Source organism: Peromyscus eremicus, chromosome 1 (genome assembly GCF_949786415.1).
Source record: "Peromyscus eremicus chromosome 1, PerEre_H2_v1, whole genome shotgun sequence".
Classification (NCBI taxonomy): domain Eukaryota; kingdom Metazoa; phylum Chordata; class Mammalia; order Rodentia; family Cricetidae; genus Peromyscus; species Peromyscus eremicus.
This window is the reverse complement of record NC_081416.1, coordinates 124,420,727-124,440,779: the sequence shown is the minus strand read 5'-3', so window position 1 is coordinate 124,440,779 and position 20,053 is coordinate 124,420,727. Positions and strand designations below refer to the sequence as shown.

General features: G+C 48.5%; 1 protein-coding gene and 1 pseudogene across 1 annotated transcript in view; both read left to right on the top strand.

Moving 5' to 3' along the window:
- Positions 1-10,312, top strand: part of Fam174b (family with sequence similarity 174 member B) — a 43,350-nt gene extending 33,038 nt beyond the window's left edge. Inside the window, exon 3 of the mRNA XM_059272960.1 lies at positions 8,305-10,312. Within this exon, the coding sequence (XP_059128943.1) occupies positions 8,305-8,308 (4 nt within the window). The 3' untranslated portion in view covers positions 8,309-10,312. The remainder of the gene's footprint in view (positions 1-8,304) is intronic.
- An 8,666-nt stretch (positions 10,313-18,978) lies between these two features.
- LOC131917319 (inositol polyphosphate multikinase-like) lies at positions 18,979-19,642 on the top strand (annotated as a pseudogene).
- Positions 19,643-20,053: the final 411 nt, after the last annotated feature.

The following is a 20,053-nucleotide window of genomic DNA, read 5'->3' as shown; positions in this document are numbered from 1 at the left end:
GTTCTGGGATTAAAGGCATGCACCACCACCCTGGCACACTTAAATTTTATAAAGAACAATCACACATTGAAACGGGCTGATTCTAGATACCAGAGCAAGAAGAAACCCATGGCCTGTATTTTGTCAGGGAAAGGGTGAAGTCAACTAGTAATACTCAGTCACACTACAAAGTTATACATAGTGTTATTAATGATTGTATTGGTTTTATTGCTAAGCCATTTTGCCCATCTCACAGTCAGAAACATAGAAACAAAACAGAAAATGATGTCATTGTAAAAGGTCATAACAAGCCCCTCTACTTCTACCAGGCCGTCTTGCCAGACCTCACTTTTTTATTTTTATTTTTACTTTTTTTGTTTGAGACAGGGTCACATAACCTGGGCTGGCCTGGAACTTGCTGTGTAGAACTCACGGCATTTCTCTTGCCTCAGTCTCTTGAGTGTTGGACTTACAGGTGTGCATCACGCTCCTGTGCTCCCAAGCTTTTCCTATGGCTCACAATAAAAAGGGTCAGAGTCCTTCTGCAGGCCTGTGGCACATTGCGCAGCACAGACCCTTAATGGAGTGGGTCATATGTACTACTGATGTATATATGCATGCATGTATATGCGCCTGTACACGGGCACATGCCACTCGGTGTATTCGGAGGCAGAGAACAACTTTCTGGAGATGATTCCCTTCTTCTCTTATGTAGATTCTGGGAATCAAGCTCAGTTTGTCAGGCATGGCAGCAAGAGCCTGTACCCACTGAGCCATCTTGTCAGCCCTTGTACTGTTCTTTGATTCAGAACCACTACTAGAATCTTGTTCATATTAAGTGTGATCATTAATATTGATTGTTAACTTGCCAGGCTCCAGAATCACTATGGGCGAACATTCACACACTAAAATCTCTCTCTCTCTCTCTCTCTCTCTCTCTCTCTCTCTCTCTCTCACACACACACACACACACACACACACACACACACACGTATAGTGAGAACCCATTTCAAGTAACTGGTGTGGGAAGGACTTAAACAAGGTACTATAATATCTGTTTAGAAGTTCTGTCTAGAACGTGAGACGGGAAAGGGGTCTGTTCTTTGAGGGCCTGGATGCCAGTGTTGCTCTAGCCTAAAATACATCCACACTTGTCTGGATTCTTCAGACTGGAACAAGTTCCCTTTCTGGGCTGATAGTTAGTCCTGGATTGGCGTGGCTGCTAGTTCTGAAACTCACCAAGCGCCGAAACCAACTGGCGAGACTGAACCACTTAGTAGATATTCAAGTAGTAGAAATACTTTTGTGTTTTGAAAGGCCAACCCCCCCTCACCATGGCCTGATGCAAAAGTGAGAATCAAGGATGAGAGAGAAACTATGTACCCACACACTGGCATTTCCCAGACACCCCCTCTTGGCACCTGATGATGTCTGATACAGGATCTGGGTTTGCTTCCTCCAGCCCCTTGGTGTCCCCCATTTCTTCCAGGCAGAAACTCAGGACCCAGCAGATCCATTTGTATTAATCCTGTATTCTAAGCTGTTGGCTGTTGTGAGCCCTAGTCCCATGGGCTCAGTCTCCATGCTGAGTGTCTGCTCCTGGGCAGTCCGGTTCTCTGTTGTCACTTTGGGGACAGCCTCAAAAACAGGTTCCTCTATAAACTGGTCATTACGTCTGTGATATCATCTCTGATAGCCTTATTTTTAAATTTATTTGTGTATGGACATGCATGTGTGCACATGAGCATGTAGGCACACGTGCTGTGGCATGTATGCGGAGGTGGTATGACAGTTTGTAGGAGTCAGTTCTCTCATTCCACCATGTGGGTCTGTTTGGTTTACATGAGAATGGCCCTCACAGGCTCATGTGTGTGAATGCTTGGTCCTCAGTTGGTGGAACTGTTCGGGAAGGATGAGGAGGTGTGGCCTTGCTGGAGGAGGTGTGTCATTTGGGGTCAGCTTTGAGGTTTCAAAAGTCCATACCGGGCCCTGTCAGCCCTCTCTCTGCCTCGTGCTTGTGGATCAGAAGCGATGGTAGCAGCCTCGCTGTCTTACTCCTGGTCTTAAAGGGTATGCCTTCAGTATTTGACCACTGAGTGAGGTTTGCTGTTGGGTTGCTACATGGAGTTCTCTTCTATCTCTCTGTGTTACCTTTGAATTTTGTTCCTTTCTCCAGCTCTGTTGAGCAGGACATACCTTTTCCTTTAGCTCGTTATGGTGGTGAATCTATATATTCATGAAATTTCCAATATACAGTCAGTTCAGGATTCTGGAGTTAAAAACTAGGTCTTGTGTTACCTTACTATGTGTATTGTATTGCACAAGGCTTCCTTTCTCCCTAGGAAATGGTGACTGGCCTGTTGTTTTTCTGCTCTGTTACTGGTCTGTTTGTCAGGCTCTGGTGAAAGTTATGCTGGCCTCATAAAACGAGGAGGGCTTGTTTCCTTATTTTCCTTCTCTGGACTAGTTGGAATCAGATTGGAACCATTTGTTTCCTAAGGGTTTCAGTAGAGCATGAGAAAAACTGGCTGCACCTGAGACGGTCTGTGTGCTGGTTTTAGGATCAGTGACATTCAGCTTCTTGAATAGTTCCAAGAATATTCAGTCTTTATTTCTTCCTGGGTCAGTTTTGATCAGGAGTAGTTTTGGGGCATTTTGTCCATTTCTGTTCAAGTTTACAAACTGTTTTTGTATGGTTATTCTCAATGTTCTTCTTCTTCTTCTTCTTTTTTAATCTTATAAACATTTGTAATATGAGTAACTGTGGTCTTTCTTTTCTTTTTTGAAAGACAGGGTCTTTGTGTAGCCCTGGCTGGTCTGGAACTCCTTATGTAGACCAGGCTGTCCTTGAACTTACAGAGACCTGCCTGCTTTTGCCTCCCAAATGCTGGGATTGAATGTGTGTGCCACCATGCCTGGCTCTTTTGCATTATTAATTAATATTTAATATGTTTTTTATATTTTCCCCCTTGCTCAGTCTTGCAGGAAGTTTCATTTTATCACTCTGCATGAAGAATCACCTTTGGGCTTCTTTGGTACCCTCTGTAATGATCAGTTTTCAGTTGGTGTCTGCATCCCATCTGTCTTAGTTAGGGTTTCTATTGCTGTGAAGAAACATGATCAAAAAGCAAAGTTGGGGAGGTGTAGCTGAAGTTTTTTCCAGTCCTGCCCAGCCCCATGGACCCTGCAGCTGCTCAGACCCAAGTAAACACACAGAGGCTTATATTATTTACCAACTGTACGGCCATTAGCTCAAGCTTATTTCTGACTAGCTCTTACATTTAAACTAACCCATAATTCTTTTTTTATGTTTAGCTGTGTGGCTTGGTACCTTTTCTCAGTTCTGCCTTCACATCTTGCTTCCTCTGTGTCTGGCTGGTGACTCCTGACTCAGTCTTCCTCTTCCCAGAATTCCCCTCTCTGCTTATCCCGTCTATACTATACTTCCTGCCTGGCTACTGGCCAATCAGTGTTTTATTTATCAACCAAATCAGAGCAACACACATACTCAGCATACAGAAAGACATTCCCAGCACTTCTCCTTTTCTTTTTTTTCCCAAAAGGAAGGTTTTAACTTTAACATAGTAAAATTACATATAATAAAACCGTAATCAAGCAAGAATTACAGTTATACTATCTAGTCTATTTGTGTTTGGCAAAATTAAAGAAAATATTCTATCTATCCTATATTTGTGGGTCTAAAGTTTTATATCTATCTTATCTTTTATCATAACCAAGGGAAACCATAGTTATAACTATCTAGTCTTCAACTACATCAAAGACCTCAGAAGGATATAATATTACCTGAGAAATGGGAGAAGGATGCAAGCAACTTTTGGGAGTCTTGTGAGAGTAGACAGAGACAGCTGGCAGCCTGGACAGTCACCTAATGTTTCTCAGCATCATTTCAATCTTCTATCTTAGCTAGAACATATTAAGTATTAGATTCAGGTTCTTCAGGATAGGGCACCTTTTGGAATGACAGTATTTGATAATCATTCCTATTGTATATAGTCTTGTATTAGGTTAGAACTTTCTTATTTAGACAAAAGGGGGAGATTTAGTGGGTAGCTGTTCCAGCTTTGACCTGGAAGTACTACCCCCATTGAGGCCTCTGGTAACAGTCACGCCTACGAGGCGGGCCTGAGAGAGGAGCCCTTAAGACCCGAGATCCAGATGTGCCGGCTCTCTTGGTTCCTGGATCCTGGATGCTGGAGGTAGACCAAGCAGAGTTCTCCAGAGAACACTACTGGACTGTGCTACACCTTTCCCAGACCCTGTTACCTATCCCTTTACTTGTAAGTTATCCCACAAAATAAACCTCCCTTTTAATTACATGGAGTTGCCTTAATACTTCCACCAATAGGAAGGGTTTATTTGGCTTACACTTCCACATTGCTGTTTGCCACTGAAGGAAGTCAGGGCAGGAACTCAAACAGGTCGGATCCTGGAGGTAGGAGCTGATGTAGAGACCATGGAGGGGTGCTGCTTACTGGCTTGCTTCCCCTGGTTTGTTCAGCCTGCCTTCTTACAGAACCCAGGACCACAAGCCCAGGGATGGCACCACCCACCATGGGCTGGGCCCTCTCCTATTAATCACTAAGAAAATATCTTACAGCTGGATCTCATGGAAGCATTTCCTCAACTGAGGCTCCTTCCTCTCTTGATGACTCTAGCTTGTGTCACGTTGACACACACACAACCAGCCAGGACACCATCCCTCAGTTTTCTTTGAGCGGATTCTATTTCTGCTGCGTCTTCCACTGAATACGTAGCCCACTCAGTCATGGTCAGACTTCCCAGCTGGAACCCCCATTTGTTCTGTGGCAGCCTGTGTCAGAGCCCCCCACAGACATCCAGGACTGTTGCCGGGCCCCGTCCTGCCCTGCCTTGTGTCCTGAAGAACTGAACTTCAGGGAGCTCCCCGTAAAAGCTCCTGCTGTTTGTGGTTGAAGTGAATTGAGGATGTGAATGAACTTGGAGGTGAGTCAGTCAGACACAAGGCCATGCCGGTCCAGAGAAGACTGACCGCTGGGAGGCTATAGCTTTTCCTGATGTACAGGTTTTTGTAGGAACTACAGATGAGAAGTGGGGGTGGGTGGGGTGGGGGATGAATTTGCTGTCATCTCACTACTTAGCAGTCGCCACTAGAGTGTGTGTGAGTACACGTCTGTGGGGATTTCTTTTTCTTTTGAAATAGGCCCATGTTACAAAGGCTGATTTGGGGCACTCGTCCCCCTGAATGGCGTATTGTGAACAGCTTTTTATGTCAATGAGTATGAAAGAATGGAGGTCTTTGAGGTCACCTTTCTGTTTCATGGAGTGTTTTTTGAGGACTTGTCTGTACACCGATAACCTATTATAGGGACTTGTTTTTCCTGTCCGCCAAATGTTCCTGGTTCTCTCCAGGAAGCACACGCATTGAAATCGGATGTGAATGAATCATGACTAAAGGTTGTTTTATGATGGAGTGGAGAGAGGACTATCATGTGCTTGGCACCAGGGTAGGGAGGTGGGTCGGATGCCTCTTATTGTCTGTGTAACTTTCTGATCCTATCTTGTGACTTGGGAGCCCCGGTGGGTCATCAGCCAGGCTTGCTTTTCCCCAGGTTTCCAGTCATGTAGAGAAGAGGTCACAGGCCAGGGAGGCTTCTGTGGACAGCACCCCCACCCCAATGCTGCTGGCTATCAAACCTAGGATCTCAGGCAAGCTAGCCAAGCCCTCCACCACTGAGCTACACCCGGCTCAGCCGCCGCCTTTGTATGTTTCGTACAGCTGGGATGCTTTGCTTTGGGGAAAATAACTACACGGAGTACCGGAGAGCCCTGGAGTTTCGGAATGGTTCCACATTTCAGGAGGTGGATTTCACTTGTGTTTTGTGCTTGGTTGGTCTGGTACACAGTTGCGGCCAGTGTTTTGGGTCTCTGCAGATCCCTCGTTTATTCCGGAGACTTTTGTTTCGCCCCCTAGGCATCCCTGGAGGACAGGCACACACGAGCTCTCCTGGTTGTACCGCAGGCAGCCTGGCAGCCGTGTTGACGAATGCAGCCCAAGGTACCCAGCTGCTGGGAAACAAACCCTCCCAAGGTGCCAGGCTGCTGCTGTCCCTGCCAGTCCTGCCTCCTGCTGAGATGGGCTTCCTGTGTGTGGAAACAGTGTGGCTCCTCCAGGGTGTGGACCAACATTCTAAGCAGGCTTACTTGCCCCTACTTCTGTGGCTAGAGCTTCCTGTAGGGATATTGGATATCAACGACGTGACCACAGCAAAGGAGACTGTGCCTACTCTATTCTCCATAGTCAGACCCCTGGAGAGCGAGTAGGTACGAAGCAGAGCTGCCCCCCTTCCCCCACCCAAGGTTGAGGTCTGCACTCGGTGCTTCTTAAATGAAGGTGTTATTACCTTTCCAGTGGCAATGTCTTATGGCTGCATTTCCTTCCTAAGGAGCTCGGGAATGGTTGGGTTCTGGAGGCTCCTCTGCCTGCCTCACGTCCCCAGGGTTTAGTTCTGTTGTGAAAGGAGCTGATGGCGAGGAATCTCTCAGAGAGCTGGGGTTCCCCTTTGCTCTGCAGCTCTCCTGGGTATACGTGTGGCTGATTATTCCTACAGGTATGGGGGTGTAAGAGGCTCATGGGATGAAGGTATAGGACCTGCCAGAGGTTCCATGCAGGTGCTTCTGGGACCTCTGTGAGATGAGGGGTCACCTGGCGACTGTACTTGAGCACCCAGGCAGGTGACAGTGCCACGTGTTGGGTGACCAGTGTGTCCCTGTGCTGTTGCTCTTCACCGGCTCTTGCTGGGGTCAGCAAGCCACTGTCACTGGCTGTCATTTGTAGACGTTTGATGTAGCTGTGGAAATTGCTCTCTACTCCGGCCTGATTCTTAGTTTGGTCTCTGAAACCATCACCAGCCCTTAAATTCTATTATGCTTTTGTTTTTCGTGGATTATGTAAGGTCCATAATCCAATGCTAAAGCAGCAGCTTTCATGGGTCTGTTTCCCCCTCTTTCCTAAGCTTGTAAATATTTTACTTAAGGTAAAAATATTTCTTGCATTCCTCCTGCTGTCTGGACTGTGTTAGAGCTAGAGTTTGAAGATGAGCAGGCTCACACGTGGGTCCTGCCTGTTCAAACAGTCTGAGCAGGGGACAGATACTAGTCATATGCTTATATAGGCCCAACTCATCAAGCGGCGGCCAGTGGGCCACATTTGCTTTGTACTCATCGGGTCTGTGTTACTGTAACAACATACCTCAGACAACAACTCAAAGGTTTATTTTGGCTCACAGAGTTGGAGGTTTCAGTCCATGGTTGGTTTGCCCCGCGGTGAGGCAGCACATCTTGGCAGGGGTGGTAGAACAAAACCTCTCACCACATCATGAGCCAAGGAACAAAAGGGAGAGATTGGAATCCCATAATTCCTGCCCGTGTGTCCCCAGTGACCTGGAGGCCTCCCATTGGGCCTCCCCTCTGAAAGGCTGTGCTGCCTCCAGCATTGCCAATCCTAACTCAGTGGGCTGAGGGGAGACATTATGGATCCTAGACTGGGACAAGAGCTCACAAACCAAGTATGAGTTCTACTTCTTGTTCCTTGTGCACCCAGGTCCCACTGTGTAGCCCACAGCTTTTCTCAAACTCATGGTCTTCTTGCCTCTGCCTCCCAACTGCTGGGATTATAGGCCTGTGCCAACATGCCAGGCTCTGATTTCTACATTTTCATGCTTGAAAAAGAATCAAAAGGAGAATAGTATTTCAAGATAGATAAAAGTTGAATGTAAGTCAGTTTTCAGTGCCCATAAATAAAGTTTTATTGGAACACAGCCATCACCAGGCATTCTGTACTGTCTCTGGCTGCTTTTTGTCATGACAACAGGGTTCCTAGTTGACACAAAAGTGGCAGGATCTACACGGTTGAAAATAGTTACTCTTGGGTAGATTTTCAAGAGATGCTTTGTTGACACTTGGCCTGAACACCTGTAGGAGGCCGGAAGGAGGGATTTAAGGAGAAAACAGCTTGTGTTCTAAGGGGTGTGGGGGCTGTGTGTGGAGGGAGGGTCCCCGAAGTCCTGTGTGAGAGCTGAAGGGTAGAGTTACATGGAGAATGGAATGTGCCTTTCAGACAGCACATTCAAAAGCCTCGTGGGTGAGGAGCGTCAAGGGCTGCAGAGGACCATGGTGACGAAGATGACTGCTCAGACAGCAGCTATAGGAAGAGGGACAGAGAGTGAGTGTGACAGTGTGGCCCAGGAGTGGAAAACACCAGGGAGGATTCAGATGGCTTCAGTGCTCTGCCACAAGTGATGAGTCTCCTTCTTGCTTTTCTTTCAGATAAAACTTTTCGGGCGCGTCGGCATCCTGGGGGAAGCTGGTCGGCTGCAGCCTGGGATATGAAGGTCTGGGCACCGTCTCTCACCTGAGGTGTTGAAACCAAACCCAAAGTTATTTATGAAGCTCTGGCTCCACTCTGTGTGTCCAGCAACTGCTTGGAATGTCACCATCAAGCTTGCCCCCTGTCGCCCCAGCCACCCCTGGATGCCCCTTTGAAATGCTCTTTGCCCTCCTTCCTTGAGGGGTTTTCTACCTTTCTAAGAGGTGAAGATGGGAACATCAATTTCAAAGAATTTTTCTACAACTGTAATAATAGTAAGGCTACAATTAGGAGGATTAATAATTTTAAGAAGCAGGGCGAGGGAGATAGCTTAGCTCATAACCTGATTACCTTATGAGCAGGGGACATGAGTTTTGTCCCTAGAGCTCACATTAAAATAAATCAAAACTAGTGTGATGGCCCACACCTCTAGTTCAGTACTGGGGAGAGAGGTGAATCCCTGGGGTTGACTGCTCAGCCAGCCTAGCCTAATGAGCAAGTTCCAGTGAAGACACCTGGTCACAGAAACGTTGGATGACTCCAGAGGGACAATGCCCAAGGTTCGTTTCTGGCCCCTACACGTGTTTACCAGCATAGACACAGACAGACAGACAGACACACACACACACACAGCCCCTATATCCCTCAAAAGCCTGAAGGACCTTCAGATGCACTTAGGAGAATCCTGACATTTTGTTCTCCCAAATCTTTCCATCATCATCAAATCTGGCTTTTTTTGGGGGATAGCTATGTGATATTTCAGAGTGGACATCCAAGTTCCTCACCCCACCTCACCCTTTCTAAGAGGTTCGGCATAAATAGCTATGGCTATTCCACAAACCAATTTCCAATTTTTTCAGGGATCAGACCACGTGGGTGAGTGTGTGTATGGATGTGTATACCTATTTCTCTTCTCATGGGAATGGACAGTGCCAGGCAGCTTTTGGTCGTGTTTGTGTGTGTGTGTGTACTAGAAAAATGTTCCTTTGTCCTGCCTCAGTGCTGTGTTGTCTGCCTTAGGAACGTAGTGCTAAGAAGAAATCACTGTGGTAATTTAAATGAATGGTAGCTGAAAAGGAAGAAACAAAGAACTTTGTCAGGGACCCTGTTGGAAGTCAGTCCAGGCTAGGCCGAACTAGACTCCTGGGCCCACGCGCCTAGCCTGGGAGCGGGGTACCCAGGGATGCCCTGAGGAAACAGGTCCCAGACTGGCTGCTCAGGTTAGTGGAGGCCTCCCGTTGGCTTCCCCCCAGTTTCTGTAGCTGGTATGCAAATCTAATAGTAGTGCCTTTGGGATCCTAGGAATGGAGTATGTCTGAAAAGGTGGCCGCCGTTACCGCCTTGTTTCCTTTTCTGTCTTTGTTCTAAGGTTTGTGTACTTGTCTGTTTGATGCCCTGCTCCGTTGCTTTGGATGAAAACCCCTACCTTGGCCAGCTCTGCCCTACCGTCAGACTTTACAGTCCCTGACTGGGGCTGGGGTGGTGGCAGTAGGTGGAAAGGGCCACCCTGGCTCCGGAGCCTGGCTGGGCACGGGTGCTTTGCAACCCCGACCCATCGTGAGGGGTGCTGTTCTTCTGGGCTCCCTTTATCTTGCTTCTCAGTTGACTTCTCTCAACCTTCTGCCCTGTTGGCCAGAGGGGTGGGGCTGGAAACAGAGCAGGTGGCTCACTCCCCTCACTGGGTACTCACAGCACAGTGGGGAATCTAGGTAGCTGGCCACCTTGAAGCTGTGCACCCTACCCTCTCAGCCTTGGGAGCTGGGACTGCCACCTGCCATTCAAGGGTCCCGGGACTACAGCTGAACCTTCTAGAAAAGCTGGATTCTCCTGCCTTATGTGTGAACACCATGGTTCCGGTTGCCAATCACTCATCACTGACTCCAGCAAGAATGGCAGGACAGCAACCTTCCAGATCCTTGATGGAACTTCAACACTATGGGCGCTTAAATAAAGATCCTTAAAACAAACAAAGAAGAATCGTTAATCGATTGAGTCATGAGTGTGTTGGGTTTGGATGTTTTCTGATGGAGCTGGTGAGATGACTCTCTGTGGTAGGGTTGAGTGGGAGTTTCTGGGTGTGTGTGTGTGTCCTGGTGATTTAGAAAAAGGCACATGAGTGGAATGGGGCTGGGGAGACATGCCCGCCCTCTCTCTCTCCCTCCCTCCCTCCCTCCCTCCCTCCCTCCCTCCCTCCCTCCCTCCTCTCTCTCTCTGTCTCTCTCTCTCTGTCACACACACACACACACACACACACACACACACACACACACACACGATTCATTTGCTCCTGTTCTAGAAGCTGGTTCAGGTTGGGAGGTATTGAGCCCTCAGTGGAGACTCTTGAGGTGTCCCCAGGATGGAGAGCCCATCATCATTTATGTGCAATCTGCTGCCCCGTCCTTGCCTCATCCCTGCTTCAGCATAAGAGTTCTCTGACAGCTAGGTGTGATGGCACATGCCTGTTATCCCAGGGCTGGAGAGGCCAGCCTGGGTTACAGAGCAAGACTTTGTCTCAACAAACAGGAAACCACCCCAACATTTCTATGATTGTTCAGTGTAGATTAACCCCTTAGTGGATAAAAGCCAGAGAGGATGGCTCACTTGCGTCCACTTGAACATGCAGCATCGGCCATCACCTAGAGCTTGATGGGTGTGATCTCCTTGACTCCCAGCAGTGCATTAGTATTCTTTGTGGTCAAGTATTTCCCTGCCAGTCTCCTCCCTCTTGACATCTAGGGATGAGATGGAGGAGGAAGGAGGTACCCTCAATCCAGCAGTGTCCTTCTGGTGTAGGACTGGCTGCTAATGCAGCTTATCCTTTAGGGATTCATTTGTGTGTGTGTGTGTGTGTGTGTGTGTGTGTGTGTGTGTCCAAATCCTGGTCCCTTCTGCACAAAGTCTTTCCCCACATGCCTTGTTAGCTAGTAAAGAAGAGATAGTCCATGACCCCCAAGTCTGTCTCCCAGTTGCCTGCATTTCCTACCAAAAGTGCTGACACTTAGGAAGAGGGATAGTTTGGGGGCATCACTCAAAATAGTACTTTCTAATGTTGGGAAACCCCTACTGAAATCTTAAGTATTTTATGTGCCTTGCCTGCCTTTTCCAGGAAGATTCTGGGCTTGGGGACCTTTTGAATGGAATTGGGAAATAACCAGAAGGGAAATTTCCAGGGACGGGCACACAGGTACCCTATGCTTGCTGGGGAGCCTTGGATTACCAAAGTTATTTCATGATTGATTGGTTCCTTGGTATTGTTAGTGCTTTGAGAGGGAGTGGGCTGTGTTGTGAGCATCAGCAAAGGGGATTGTGGCTCAGCCAAGAGGAAAACCGTGGGAAGAGTTGGGTGACTACTCCATCCCACTTCCCAGACCCACAGGATCTACCCCATGAAGCCTGCAAGCTGCTCCCAGTCACAGGTGGGAGCCAGTGCTTGCCTCTAGCTCAGCTGAAGTAGACTTCTTGTGACTTTTATCTGAGAATTCAGGAAGCCTTTATGTGGACCAAGTGTGAAATACGCAGCACACAGCTTGTGAGATGGCTCTATTTTCTATACTTGTTGGGAACCAAATACCGTCAACATTTCAAACCACAGAACTTTCCTGTTAAGACCTTGCAGCTTCCACATGGTCATTTCAGGTCCTGGAGTCAGAACCAGTCACTCCCAGGCTTCCCTATCAGCTTGCAGCAGCTTTAGGAGGTCAAGCAGGGAGTGTTTAGGGCTTCCACAGCCCCAGATACCTCACCAGACACGAAGTCATCGAAAAGATCAAGACTCCACAAGTGGGTGATGCTGCCAAGGTGCAGTGCAGCATAGGCTCATGTTTGGGACTGGTAGAATGAACGGCAGAGACAAGAACCGGTCATTGGGCCTGGGAGTGAGTGCCTAGGAGTGACTGGGGAGGCGGGAGGTGTGGGAGAGGGCCACATGTCTGGACTCAGCCCAGGAAGAGACCAAAAAAAAAAAAAAAAAAAAAAAGATGGGGTGGAATTAGACTCCTGGTTAATGCACATTCAAAGCATCGTGTATTTCTAACCGCACACTTTATGATGCAGGCTGACAACGCTTCCCCCAAATCCATAGACTGATAGAATCCCCTTTGTGTGTTTTTGGCCAAGGCTCTTTAAGACACTCCCAAAACATTAAATAGGTTACTGCTGTTGCCTGTCTTTGTCCCCCAGAGGTAGAAGGTAAACCCCTGTTGCTGAAGACACTGTTAACTTCAGACACAGGACCCAGAAGACATGGACTAGGAGAGGTAAACCCCTGTTGCTGAAGACACTGTTAACTTCAGACACAGGACCCAGAAGACATGGACTAGGAGATCTGACCTGAAAATACCAAGCACTCAATTTTCCAAGGAAGGGAAGCAGTCAATAGTCCTACCTAGCTATTATGCCTATAAACCACAACAATGACCAGTGTGGCACGATAACCCCAAGGATGCACAGTGGCACACATACCTTGATGGTAACCAAAAGACAGAAACCTAGCCAATAATCTGGGGCCAGAAAAGTCATGGATTTTGGAGGAGAGCCCATAACCACCACTAAACCAGCATAATCCCTAGCTATCTTCTAAGTATTTATCCTTATGCCCACCGATAAGTATAGTTCTCACACCTTATCAAGGAACCTTCCCTTTGCAATAGGCCATTACAGAAAATCACAACTGATCAAAATGCAGAGGAGAGAGTATGTGTCCAACAGCTGGGGCTACGCAACTCCTGCCCCTGAGGCTCAGGGGTCCTCATGGAATCAGACATGGAAAGACTGTAAGAGCCAGAGCAGCAGGGTGTTAGTGAGACCCTGTCTCCTAGAAATGTCAGAGAAGCTATACCCATAAAGTCTCATCAACATGGCCGCCTTAACAAGACCGGAGCAAGGACAACACCAGTCGACATTCTGACATGGAAGGGGTGAAGCCCCAACCCTAGACAAAGAACTACAGGTGACTAAGGAATGCCGCCATTGGGAAGAGATCCCCAAATTGTTTATTAAGTGGTCAGCCCTGAAATCATGTATATATGAATAACATTGTATGAACTGAACAAGTTATATTTATATATTTAGGTACACACATACACACAATTAAAAAGAGGCTATAAATTTTGAGGCAGGAGAGTACATGGAAGGGGTTGGAGAAGTGGGGAAGTGATAGAATTTCAAAAGATAAAATCAGTTGCACCAAGTGCTTTGAGACGGTAGCGGGGTATCCACCAGAGAAGACTACTTGGACACGGATTTAAACCAATAGCAAGTCTTCGTTAGCCAGCCAGCAACTGTGCTGTGCGCTCAGATCCCAGTGGAGCCTTGAGCCTTTCTCAGGGTATGTTTTAAAGCACAATCATGTCCTGGGTTGACACACTTCAGAACTGCAGAGACCAAAAACAAGGTTAGTACATGCAGAGACTTCCCTAGAACCATGGACGTCTTTGTTCTGGCAGGTGTAGCTGCCTACGTGATGGGTCCCATGGCCTGAATGGTTCTTCCATCATGACGTCAGCTGTGTTGAGGTCTGGAGCCTACTACAAAACAACAAAACTTTATGGTGCAAGCTGAGCATGCCCAGTGACATCTCTGTCTATCATTTTAGTTTTTTACATATGTACTCCATGACTTTGAGCTAAGCATGCCTCCATTTAAAAAAAAAATGATTTTAAACTGAGCACACTCAAGAGTGGGCTGACCCCTATATGACTATACATTGCCCCCTCACAACAAAATCCTATGCTTCTTTTGTTTGGAGAGGGTGTGGCTTTCAAAATGACTCCTCTGCTCTCCTTGCCTGGTACAGACAACACATTTTTCTCTGCTCTTTCATGTCTTACTTGTGCTTATTTTGGCTTTACACTCACCAAGATGCAAACCCACTGTGTTGGGTTAAAACAATAAGCCCACTTGGTGCTGGGGATACGACCACAGGCCTTTTGCCCAGTCAGCGGAGTCTGGTTGTGGGACTTGTATCCCCCTTTTCCCCTGTTGACGACGGGCAGATGAGTATCAGGATTGCTGCTGCTTCAAAATCGCATGCTTTCCTTCATAATGATCATCTCTCTGCGTTATAAGAGCTTGAGAACGGTTCTGATTCCACCTGCCTTGACATCCATGCCATTATCCAATGTTCATGTTCTCCCTCCTCATCCCCTCGAAGCCTCATCCACCCGTGCCCTCTTCTTGCCTCACTTTAGCTGGAATCACTCCGCATGGAAAATAATTACTGGAAATGTTATGGACATGAAAGTGAAGAACAACCGACTTGTATAAATGAGCACTGCATAAAGCAGCTAATGAAATGGAACAATCGTTTTATTTGGAAGCCAAGCCAGGGGCATGGGATACTGCTGAGAATTAAGCCTCCCTCTGAGCTGTCCACTTGACACTTGGCTGAGACACTGAAATTCTCAGCTCTCCCAAGGTAGGGAGGAGTGACCAGTACACATGGGGTGGGGGGCACGGGTAACAAATGAGATGTGCATTGTTATACGTGGGGCCGTAGGCACAGTGCGGGTGCCGGCCTGCTGGGCTCTCCAGGTGGACAGTGCGCTCATACCTGGGTTTAAGGCTATTGGAGGGGAAGAGCACCACGCAAGAGCCCTGTCATGACGAGTGTCTACTTGGCTCAGGCACCTGCATCGTGGCATATGGGAGTTCCATCTTCTATTTATTGAGCTTTTACTGTGTTTCAGGCAACACAGGAAGAACTTTACGTGGATTATAGAGAGGCTCGTTTTCAGTGAGCTGAGCCAGGGACTGTGAAGCCAGACTCTAGGCGAAACTTACAGACTCTAGGGCTTTGCCACTTTTTGTGACCTTAGATACGTTACCTGGCCTCTGTGAGCCTTCCTCCTTGTCTATTATAGAGGAATCAGTTTGTCTAGCCTGGGTATTGTGAACTGGATGTGTTAGTGACTTTTAGGGTACTTGTTGGCACTGCCAGGCACTTACTGTGTTATTGTGTATGACAGCCAGTACAAAGTAGTCCCTGCATTATCATATCTGTTTTCCAGTGAGAAAACCTAAGCTTTGGTAATGAGTTTGCTCAGACCTCCTGCTAGCAAAGTTAGATGCTTGCCTTTGAAAACCTGAGTGCTATGCACAGGACTCCTTACCCAGGACTAGCTTCTGCCCAAGGCCTAGGCACGCAGAGGGAGTTGGTTGATAATCGCAACCAGGTCCATGGAGCGATTCCAGACGTGTAGAGAGTGCTGGGTAGGTGTGTGTGGGTCTCCTGAGGCATCTCTCCTTCTGTGGAGCAAGAAGTTTGAAGTTGGTAGTGAATGTTGCTTGGGAGAGTGGGGTTTTTGGATAAAGGAGAAGCAGGGAGCTGGAAGTAGAGAGGATGCTGCGTTCCTAAGCTGCTTCTAGAAGGAGCAGAGTGGGCCTCGCCCTGGAGGAGCAAAGCTGGGTTGGAAGGAACATTGCATGGGTCAAGTGTCTTTTTCTTGCACACGCCCCGTCTTCCTAATTGTAGGCACTCTCAGAATACTGTCTGGGCGGGGGTGGGGGTGTGTGGGGGTGTGGGGGGGAGGAACAGCCCACGCACCAGCTCTGCTTCCTTTTTCCCATGAGTGGGAATGCATATTTAAAGGGGAGCCTCCCAGCTGTACTTTGTAGGCTAGTTCTAACCTGTGCCACCAAAAGCTCAGGATGAGAAAGGCCTCCTGTAGAAGCACAAGACGTGAGGACCTGGGGTATGGCCCCCAAGAAGAGCCCCCGCCGAGTAGTCTCCTCCCCTCCTCCCCTCCTTTGAGCATTTCCAGTCTGAAGAATGAAGGAGGGATGGTACGTGAGGGATGGTGACTCATCTGTACGTTTGCACAACCAGGGAGTGTGGGCTGCCCACCAAGCCCAGCCGTCGGGATGGAAGAGGGGACCCGCTCTGAACCTGTCCTCTCCCCTCTCCCAGCAGAGAGCAGCTCAGTGACTGTACTTGTAACACTGGGCAAGGCCCACAGGAGGCACCTGCGGCCCATATGGAACCTGTCGGATGAGGGCTCCAAGGGGAGAGGGAGCTGAGGCTTCTTGCCCATGACACACCTTTCGCCCCCCCCCCCCCCATCTTTCTCTTAGCCATCAGAGCCCCTGGGAACCCTGATGCTCCTTACCCTGTCTCTGAAACAGCTGTCATGTGAGCTTTAGATCCAATTTGGTTTGTGTCCAGGTGGACTATCCAATACCCATGGGCATAGACTACATTCTATTAAGAGTTTTGTGTTTAAGGCTGCTGTGGATCCCGTGTGTGCCAATGGTTGTCCTTGGCACGAGGTCCTAGAATCCAGAAAGGTCCACCTTGCAGTGGCTACCTGAGGACCAGGCCCTGCTGAGCAGAATGGCATCCTGGGAATTTGTAGTGTAGGTGCTCGAGATATAGGAGCTACGGAGTTCTGTGTACTCATTCTGCCCTGGCAGGCACTGAAGCTCAGAGAGTTTATATGAATTCCAACTGTTTTCACCCCAGGAAAGAAAACTCTCGGAACCTGGGCCACCTGGACTGGGGGCTTATGTTCCTCTTCACTCTCCCTGGGGTATTTGGGTCTCAGGGCTCCTCTTCTGATACAGAGGAGGATGGGCGTGGTCAACAGCCACTCACCTGCCAACCGACTGAAAGCGTGTGTGGTCAACTTCATGCATCAGGAAGGAAAATGGGTTTGGGTTCAGATGTATATACATCTTGTGGGCTTAAAACACAGTGAACTTTTCAGCGAACGAATGCCTCTTTGGCCCAGTGACCAAGAGTCCCAGGAGTCTGAAAGCCTTGAACTTCACCCTTAAGGCGCCAGGGGGCACTGTTTGCGGTGGGGTGGTTGACCTCAACTAGATGGTCAGGCCAGGTTCAACTTCTGCTGGAGCTGGGAGGCTTCTGCTACATGTTTCTCAGTATGGGGAGCCTGGGAAGGCATCCTGGAGCTGGGAGAGGAGACCACAGTGTCTATATGCCCAATGAGGGGATGTGAGAGGCCATTGAAAGAGGAGCTAAGTCAATGGACACCAACATCCGGCTTAGTGGGGCTTCCAGGAGTCACTCCCACCCCGTCAGAGGCCGAGGCCACACAGCACATGAGGAATCCTGAGCACTAGCCCCAGGAACCTTCCCTGTCGTGCGGTATGCTGATTCAGTGGGTACGCAGTCCCAAAGGCAGTATTTCCATCAAACTCCCAGGAGGCCTTGGGGGTCCTGGCCCAAGGGCCCCATCTTGAGAGGGGACAGTCTTAGGTTGCCTTTTCTCCAACACCGTGTTTCAACACTGCTTCTTGCCTTTCTGTGCTCTATCCTTGCAAGCACGGGCCGCCACCCCGATATCGCCAGTGACCCTCACCCCCACCATCCCAGAGTCCCTGGCACTCTCAGATACCATGACACTTCTTGAAATCAAAATCATGGGGACCAGACAAAGATGTCATTGTTGGAGAGTCACACATGTGACTCCAAATACCATCCCAGAGACCTGAGGCCAGGAGGCCTGCGGGAGCGGATCATCCGCCTCAGAGAACGGTAAGGGCTCGGGTGGAGAATAGATGCCCCTCAGTCTCAGGAGCCCCAGTCTGGCTTGAGGAACTGGATTTTCAGGATATAGCCCCGACATCTGTGGAAGGGTTGTTATCTAATCCGGTAGGATGACAGTTAACCCTTCTCCTGCCACGCAGATGTTTGCCTGGCTTTCTCTGCTGAGTAGTTAAAGACTTCAGAAAGTACTACATATTTTCCTTTCCTTCACCCCGACCTACAGGCAGGGAAAACTGATTAAGGAAAGAGGAGGTTCACCAGACCTTGGAGAGGGCCACGCGCCTCTGCAGAGCCCACTCGCCTTAGCCCGTGGATTGTGTGAGAAGGAGCCTCGCCTTAGAGTCCTACCCACTGAGCGTGACCTAGGCCTGGAGCAAGTCACAAGGAAAACAGCTTCCTGATGGGTTCCCAGGGAGTTGGTTCAGTATGAACAGCCAGGGTTTGGCAGGGAAGGTGGAAGAGTTAGTTCATAAAGGCATGTTGGCAAGCTTTAGGGCTGGTGATAGGAGAGTTTAGTTTGGGCTAGAGAAACTGGGACTCAGTGTCACTGTCTGCCCAGAGAAAATGGATACAAGCAAAGCATTTGGAAACTAGCCAAGCAGTGACACAGAATGGGTCCCAGGAAGAAATAGATGCAGAGGAGAGAAAGAGAAGCATTCAACTGCAATATAAAAAAGCTACCCCCTCAAACTTGAAAAAGCTGAGGTGAATTATGAACCTAGCCGGAAAGGGTGGGCGCAGACTGTGTGCGTCTTGGGGAAATTAAAATGCGTGGGGCCCTTCAGACTTTTGCTCATGCGATAGTAAGCAAACTGCCAAAGGGCTGCTTTTGTAGGTGGAAGACTAACTGGTAAAAAAGAAAATACGAGTTAGGAAGCTGGTAGAATCCGAACAGAACCAGGACAGCAGCCGGGCGGACCTGGAGGAGCCGGCTAAGAGGAGCCAGCAAAAGTGGGAGTGGCTAGGCCAACGCTCCCTCACACCGGGCTTAAATCAGGGCTCCTGAGTGTCTGCAGGACACTTCTGTGTCCAAACCAGACACGATTCTTCCATTAGACCAAGCCTAGAAAGAGGAAGCTAGATTTCAGAAGAGCATTGTGAAGGTCAAGAAAGCCACCTCTGAAGCTCGATGCTGAGTGTGGCCCAGTGTGACTCCCGTGGCCACCAAGCCTGCCGCTGGGCACCTGCTCAGAGGCTTTGTGTGCTGCCTTCTGGTGTGTGTGTGGGGGGCTGGCTGCATATTACACATCAATACTCCCAACACCCAGATGACAGAGCTCTGAAGCAGTTACAGTGGCCACCAAGGCCCCAAGAGAGCCGGAGTTTTTAATAGTTTATACACCACTGCCGGTTGATGTTGTTTTGCAGCTGTGAAAACACCCGCCCAGATACTACTGAGACTGTTTCCTTCTGACTGCGTGAAACAACGCACACAGAAAATGGCCAGATGTGACTCACAAGTTTAATAGGCCCTGTATAATGGATAGAGCAGAAGAGCTAGGATCCCTTTGCCTCAGGGAAAATTCATCAGCACCATAGCAAGTACCTGCTGATGGAGAGGACCAGGTTCCTGGTGCTCAGCGCCAGGGCTGATCGTGCTCTCTGTTGGCTATGAGACATAAAACCAGCACTATGGAAGAAGCTTAACAAAAGAAACTCTGAAGGACAGCCTCTCCAAGTTTTTCTGTAATGGATTCTGCTGAAGAACAGATGCAGCTGCCTCCGAGATTCAGAAGACTGGGAAGGTTCTCCAGTGGTTTGCAAATCAGAAGCACCTTAACTCTCTGAGGTAAGTTCACTAGTGTTTATGAAAGTCCACCTCAGCCAACTACTAAAAAGCCAAGTGTTAGAACTTTGTCCAGAAGTCTCTCTCTCTGAAGGCACCTGCCTGAAGCGGAGGAACTGGAGTCCAATAGACAACTTTCACCTGTTCAGTTTCCCAGCCAGCCTGCTGGGCCGTCAGTAGGCAAAACCACATCCAATGTGTGTGTGTGTGTGTGTGTGTGTGTGTGTGTGTGTGTGTGTGTAACACAGAAAGTTGTACTCATATAAGCACCATATTCAGATTTGATTGAAGTTGAAACTCTGGAGCAAGAAAACGGGTGGAAAAACATGTTCTAAGAACGTTTAAGTGGAAATGCGCTTTCCCAGAGGGAGAAAACCTTGTACCACCTCCCTGCCGGTGGCCAGGAGGTCGCAGTTGT